Consider the following 7,174-nt stretch of genomic DNA (forward strand, 5'->3'; position numbering starts at 1 on the left):
GACATGCATGCATAGAATTAATTTGGGTGCCGGGTGCTCTCTGAAATACCAGAACTGCTGCTGCCACTTGATGTCAACAGCGGCAATCCAGGTGGACCAGTGATTTGGCCCAGGATAGGGCAGCTGTCAATATTCCTAATCAAATAGAAAGCAAAGAGACATTTTGTCCCCGATTTGGATCTAACTCCTGAGTAGAGTGAAAGACAGCAGAAAAAGGAACCTGGTAACTTGTTTAGGATTATAAATTGCTTGTAATAAGAGATGAGTAAAAGCCCACAGCAAAGCTTGTTAGGACCCGGTCAGCACGACTAATGGCCATACCAGAATTTTGGGATTATAGATAAAAAGACATGAAGTTAATAAGCCACTAAACTGGTTGTTTTTCCTGCTCTGGCTGGAGTGTACCCTCCATTTCAGTTAGGAGGTTATAGACAGGATTATTTGACATCAGACATGTCTTCTCTCCCTCTGTCTCGCTAAACTCCCTTTTCTTATACCTCTTACACACATGAACAACTAGTCCGATCAAAATGGCCAAGCCAGCAGTTCCTCCAATAGTGATCCCTGCTGCTTCTCCATTTGACAAACTCCCACCAGCATCCCCACCTCTCTTCAGGTAGTGGAGCACATCATCCGAGTTGGCCGACTTCCATTGCTGAGTCTGAGGATCCTTGACCCAGGTCTGATCCCCATTGCTGCTTGTAACGAGGATGATGTCAGTAGCAAGGAAGCTGATGGCTGGCCTGCGAGTGAAGGGGGGCAGCCGGGCTTGAGGTAAAGACTTATCTGTAAAGCGGCCAGCTTGGACACAGTATTCCACTTGGCAGCCATCGCTGATCAGAGCCAGATGCTGGCTGAATCCTGCTGGACACCTTTTGAGATACGAGTCATTTTCTGTCCCATTAGGCAATCCGGACAGTGGGTTTCCAATTTGGCAACTAAAGAACCCCCCAAAGGGCACTGAATGTCGCTTTCCCCTCTCATCGCTACTCACACATATTTTGAGCTGGTCAAAAAGCTTCAGTGGGTAGTACCTGGAGGGACAGGACTGAGCATTAGTGACAGGATTAGTATTCTTGGAACTGAAGAGTCCTCCAAAGAGAAATGAGGAGGTTTCAGGAACGGGGCCTCTTGCTGCACACCAGTGGGAGCTAAACTGCACTTTGGAGAGTGTGAAAAGGTCGTTGCAAATCCAATTGCAGAAGAGTTTCCAAAGAAAGCAATCTTGATGGCAATCCAAGTGGCTGAATCCTTCCTCACGTTGTTGAGATCGCAGTTTGATGGAGGTATAACCCACAGGGCAGGAGAAGTCTCCAGTGAGCGGGTTCTTCTGCTCCAGGGCTTGGCAGAGCACGTCAGCATCAGGGCCTTCTAATCGAGCACAGACCTGGTAGACGCCCCCAAAGGTAAAATTAGTTGCCATTCCTTCACAGGTGCCATCATCCACATTGGCATAGAAGTTGAAGTTGGGTGAGGCTGGATTGATGCAGCCGGGATAAGTGTTGAATGTATAGTAGCGGTCAATGGCAGATTCTACAGTCTGGGACAATTTTTTCAGAATGGGGCTGGGCAGTCCTGGCAAATTATTTGGGGTGATGAAGAATGGCAAAGGCAAGCCTGAACGGTCAAGAGCCACCAGCTGATTGGTGATGCTTTCTTGCCAGGTTTTCAGGGTAATCCCAGGATAAAAAGGCGGACCCCCAAAGCTCTCCACTCTAGAACTAGTACGGTTGCCTTGGTATTGCTTGGTGAAACTGTCTTCTGTGCTCACTGAAACACCCATATTAAAGTTGATGATGTTTTGGAAAGAGATACCAGCTGCAGCAGTGATAGCACTTCTCCTGGACTGACCATCTTTCACAAAGGAAGCTTTGATATAGTCCTCCTGAACAAGGCTGGCTCCAACATCGACTCCAGTGAGAACATGAGTGCCATAGTTCAACACTAAGACTTCTGCCAAGTAGTTAGCCATTTGAGTCTTGTTTTTCTCCAGCTGGCTGGCAATGGTGACAAGCTGTTGCTGGAAGCCTTCGTCTAACTTTGCGGAAGGGTCCATTTTTACAGAGTACATCAGATTCCTGATCTGAACTTTTGTGGACACAGACTTATCTCTCAGTTGGTGAGTTTTCGCTCTGCGAAAGTCAGTGGAGAACCTGCCATTGAGATGAGAAAAAGACAGCCCTGCGTTGATGGAAATGGCAGTGCTACATTGATAATCCATCCAAGACTCAACGATCTCAGAGTTCATCTCCAGCAAGCTTTGTTTAAGAGCAATGGTGAAGATGCCATTGGGGATGATGTAAGCCCCATCTTTTGTAGTTTGGCACAAAGAGTAATTGAGGCTCATCACTCTACCCATATCCAAGTTCCTCAGATTATCCCAGCCACCTCCAGGAAGAACTCCCAACATAGGACGGTTCAAGGCTTCTTGGCACTTCTGAAATCCAGTTGCAGGTGGATGCCGCTCTGGTTGTTCTCGTGCGCAGCATCTCCACATTATGAACATCAAGAGAGAGATTGCTGTAGAAGGACTCATGATGCAGCAGCGCAGAGGACGAATCCTTCGAATGGTTTAATCGGTCTTTTCAGCGGTGGCTAGTTTAGCAGGGACTTCCTTCTTATGCTAAGATTAGGAATTGAAACACGAAACAGATGATACCTCTTTGGAATTGCCTCTACCCAGTTCAGAGGCAGCTGTTAATACCTTCACTTTCCAAATGAAAAAAAAAAGGCAGCAAATGGAGACTTAGGAAGCCTTGTCATTTATCAAATCATTAGAGAAAGCATTACAGATGTAGATATAAAAAAAATCCAAGAGAATTCTATTTGATCCTAGGTAGTCTCAATACCTCTGAAATTTAGTATTTTTTTTTTCATTTCCGAAGCCTTCTGAAAAGATTTCTTCTAACAGATTTCAAATGCAGACTATTTTGTTCCTCTTTTCTTGGCCCTATATCCCCATATTCTAGACTAAAAGTAACTTATTTTCACAAGCTCTAACCCAGTGGTTCTCAACCTTTTTAATGCCGTGACCCCAACCGGTCGTAAGTCGAGGAGTAAACCGGTCGTAAGTCGAGGAGTAAACCGGTCGTAAGTCGAGGAGTAAACCAGTCGTAAGTCGAGGACTACCCAACCGGTCGTAAGTCGAGGACTTTCCCTGCCCGGGAGCGCCACACATGCGTGGTTCCGCCCCCTGCGCCAGCCGAGGCATAGCTGGCAAGCGGCAGAGACGGAGCAGGCCGACCACCAGCTGGCCCAGCCCAAGGGAGGTAAGGCACCTGCTGGAAAAGGGGGAAAAAATGGCGGACAAAAAAAATGGCAGACAAAAAAAATGGCGGACAGCCTTGCTTGGTGACCCACATGAAATGGTCGATCGACCCCAAATGGGGTCCCGACCCACAGGTTGAGAACCACTGCTCTAACCATATGAGAACTGACATCTAAATTCATGTATCAGTCATTCAGTTGCTTCTATTTCCAGCACATGGCAATACTAACAACAGGATTTGAAATCCAGGAAAGAGGAGATCATAATAGTGAGAGAATATAGCATTTTGGGGAATTGAGAAAGAGACCATGACTCTCCCCCCCACCCTCCCTTTATTAATTTATACAGTGATCAAAAGACCATAGATAGGGAAAACTAATTAATTCACATCTGAATCAAACTCTTGCATTCTGCCTTTTACCAAAGCACAGATCTACTTCCATTTATACTTTTCAGGATTTACAGTACAATTCTCCAGTCCCAAAAAGCATGTTAATTAAAATAACATATAAAAATGCTACATAGATGAAATTGATTGCAAAAGCATTTTCATAGATTTGCATACATTTCTTGGTGCACAAGACATGATAAGAAATCACAAATGATAAGAAACTAATTGACTACTGGAAAAAAAATCAGAAACTAAGCTGAAATTATTTTCAAAGGAACCATGACATTAGTAAGGATAGATGACGGGCAAGATTCTGTTGTATATGACTTCCACCTTGTATCACAAAGCAACTGAGATCACTCACTATAACTATGAGTAATTTGTTCTTCTGGCATAAACATATTTGTGAGAACTTGAGTGGTAACCCCTGGCCTCCTCTTCATAAAGAAGGGTGTGTTGTGAGTCTTTACAGCAGGGGTGTCAAACTCAATTTCATTGAGGGCCACATCAGCATTGTGGTTGCCCTCGGGGTGTGTGTGGCTAGGGTGGGTGCAGCCTACTGGGTGGGCATGGATGGAGTAGGTGTGGCCTACTGGGTGGGCATGGCCAGCTCTACATCGTTCGCGTCAAGGGTGCCTGTGAAGGCCTGGGCAGGAGTTGGACAGATCTGAGGGTCTCTGGCAGAAGGGGGTGGGACCAGGGCAAGCATCAAGGCATGGTCCATTTCTTCATTCCTCACAAAGGGTGACACCTCCCCAGCATGCACCCAGGGGGCAGGGCCGACGCGGCAGGGGCTGATTCCTCGCTGTTTCTAGATGGCCTTGTGCTGAATGCGTTTCAGCATAGATGGCCACCACAAAATTGTACATTGACTCCCGGCTGGCCTGGGCCAGGGCCAAGGCAGCAGGGGCCGTTCCCTCACTGTTTCCAGGATGGGTTCGTGGGCCACATGAAACCACTTCGCAGGCCGCATCCGGCCCCCTGGCCTTGTGTTTGACATGTCTGCTTTACAGGGACTGCTCAACTCCAAAAAGTTAGGAAAACCAAGGAAATGTCATGGAAGTTGGAAAAGATGTGGTAGCCAGAAACTTTAGCTTGGCATCTTAGCTTCTAATGTAGGTCACTTCCATCCTGCCAAATCTAAACATTTGAAACAAGGGCAGGAGCTATCTTAATCTAGATCAAGGTGGTTGATTACTCCCACTATCTCTGTACAATGATCAGTAATGTTATAATAAGTACTAGGATATTTGTCCTGTATTAGTAAGTTGGTGAGATACATCTAAATGCATGCAGATGCTAGCCCAAATGTTTGTTTCGTTTCGATTGATTGCAAACTATTGGCAGTCCCAGAACAAAAGAATGTTCTATTCCACTCCCTATTTAGATGGAGAAAATGCTGTTCTGTTTTGATAGATGTAAACTCAGAGAAGAGAAACTCCACAATCAGCTGGAAAAGAACACATGTCGGGTCATCAGACTCTTGAATCATAAACAACATCTGCCTAAGCATCTTCCTCCTGATGTGTGCTGGCAGCAAAATGGGATGGAATGAGGGAGAATAATCATGTGCTTTGAGTGAGATGGAGAGAATCCTGTGCTGCACAAGGGAAACTTGAATTAAATGGCTTGGCAAACAATGAATTGTAACATAATGAGGTTGCCAGATCCTGTTTTGATAAAAAAAAAAAAAAAAAAAAAAGGCATCTCCTCCCCTGAACTTTTGGTGACTTCTCCTGTCTCAGTGTTGCAAGAATTTTGAGAGGCTGAATGTTCTTCTTCCTTACCACATAGATTTTCAAGGGCCAGAGTTGCTTTGCATAACGACCCATTCCAACATAGACTTAAATCGATGGCACTTGGAGCCCATAGATTTAAAGGTATTGACATCAATCCTTTGTTACTATATTAACCTTGTTATGATGTAATGTAATCTGTGCATGTAGCAAACACCGGACCACCAAGGTTCTATTCTATTCTATTCTATTCTATTCTATTCTATTCTACCCTACCCTACCCTACCCTACCCTACCCTACCCTACCCTACCCTATCCTATCCTATCCTATCCTATATCTCAGGGGCTGTCACAAAGAAGAGGGAGTCAAGCTATTCTCCAAAGCGCCTGAAGGCAGGACAAGAAGCAACGGATGGAAACTGACCAAAGAGAGAAGCAACCTAGAACTAAGGAGAAACTTCCTGATAGTTAGAACAATTAACCAGTGGAACAACCTGCCTCCAGAAGCGGTGAATGCACCAACACTGGAAGTTTTTGAGAAGAGACTGGACAGCCATTTGTCCGAAATGGTATAGGGTTACCTGCCTGAGCAGAGGGTTGGACTTGATGACCTCCAAGGTCCCTTCCAACTTTATTATTATTATTATTATTATTATTATTATTATTATTATTATTATTATTATTATTATTATTATTATTATTATTATTATTATTATTATTATTATTATTATTACAGGCACACACAATGCAACAGACCTCTTTGTGCCATAGACCCCTTTGAGAGTCTCCTTCTCTCCTTCTCTCCTTCTCCTTCTCCTTCTCAGAAGCATGCATTTAAATACACCAAATAATATAAATTGTATTACAATTGTGCTCAATACAGTTATTAAACTATTAAAAAAGCAACATATCTGTACTACAGCTATTTATCATGTTTTCACCTTGCTGCAATTATAGGCAGGCACTTGGCAGCTCTCCTAAATGTAGTTCTTTGTAAAACCATTAAATCAGTTAGTGAAGTGCACTAAAAAAAAAAGTCAGTGACGATAGTAATTTTATTTTAATCCAAGTTTGCAGTGGCTCTGAAGTTGTGGACCTCCCACAGTAGATCCCAGATTAAATCTCTGTATTAGAACAACTTATGTGAGACACATGGCTATTGTGTCTCACATAACTTATGAACTGACTCTTTCCAAGATCTGAAGTCTGATGCAATGGAAGGTCTAACAAAGCCCATTTTGTTTTCCCATTTACAATAAAGTGCTACTCACAGCTTTATGGTATGTAGTATCCCATAGTCTGTCTTTTTAATATTTTAATATTGTATTTAATACTAAGACTTAATAAAGAGAAAAAGAATAATAGTAAATGCTATTCCCTTCTAGCACTGATGATGTCGCCTAATTTGGTAATGAAATGTCTGCAAGAAAACCACCAAGCTCAGAGAACACCAAGGACCCCACATTTTTAATAATCCTTATGTAGTACATGTTCTCCACCCACAAAATACCGCTCTCTCACTTGTGTGCCGCTTATGAGAGAGTGAAAAATACTTTGGCTTAATGTCATAAATTATCTCTGGATTTCTGTTCTCCTTCTGTGTTTGCACATGATCAGGGTGCACAGAGGAGGCTGTGTACAAAGGTGGAAGTGAAGGCAGAAATGAAATTACAAGCAACCTAGCTAAGTGAATTTCAGATCACAGCAGAAATATGTACCGTGGACGGAGTGTTCAGTGGGAGGAAATAGGTGAGGTGGGAGAAGGACCTGTTCCATAAA

The 7,174-nt window shown here is 43.6% G+C and overlaps 1 protein-coding gene across 1 annotated transcript; it reads right to left on the bottom strand.

Annotated features, from left to right (window-relative positions):
* Window positions 1-367: 367 nt before the first annotated feature.
* MPEG1 (macrophage expressed 1) lies at window positions 368-2,536 on the bottom strand. Its single transcript, XM_015825016.1, has one exon. It carries the CDS (start codon window positions 2,534-2,536, stop codon window positions 368-370), a length of 2,169 nt encoding a protein of 722 aa, XP_015680502.1.
* Between the last annotated feature and the right edge of the window lie 4,638 nt (window positions 2,537-7,174).

Source organism: Protobothrops mucrosquamatus, unplaced genomic scaffold (genome assembly GCF_001527695.2).
Source record: "Protobothrops mucrosquamatus isolate PMUCROS unplaced genomic scaffold, P.Mucros_1.0 scaffold2445, whole genome shotgun sequence".
Taxonomy (NCBI): Eukaryota; Metazoa; Chordata; class Lepidosauria; order Squamata; family Viperidae; genus Protobothrops; species Protobothrops mucrosquamatus.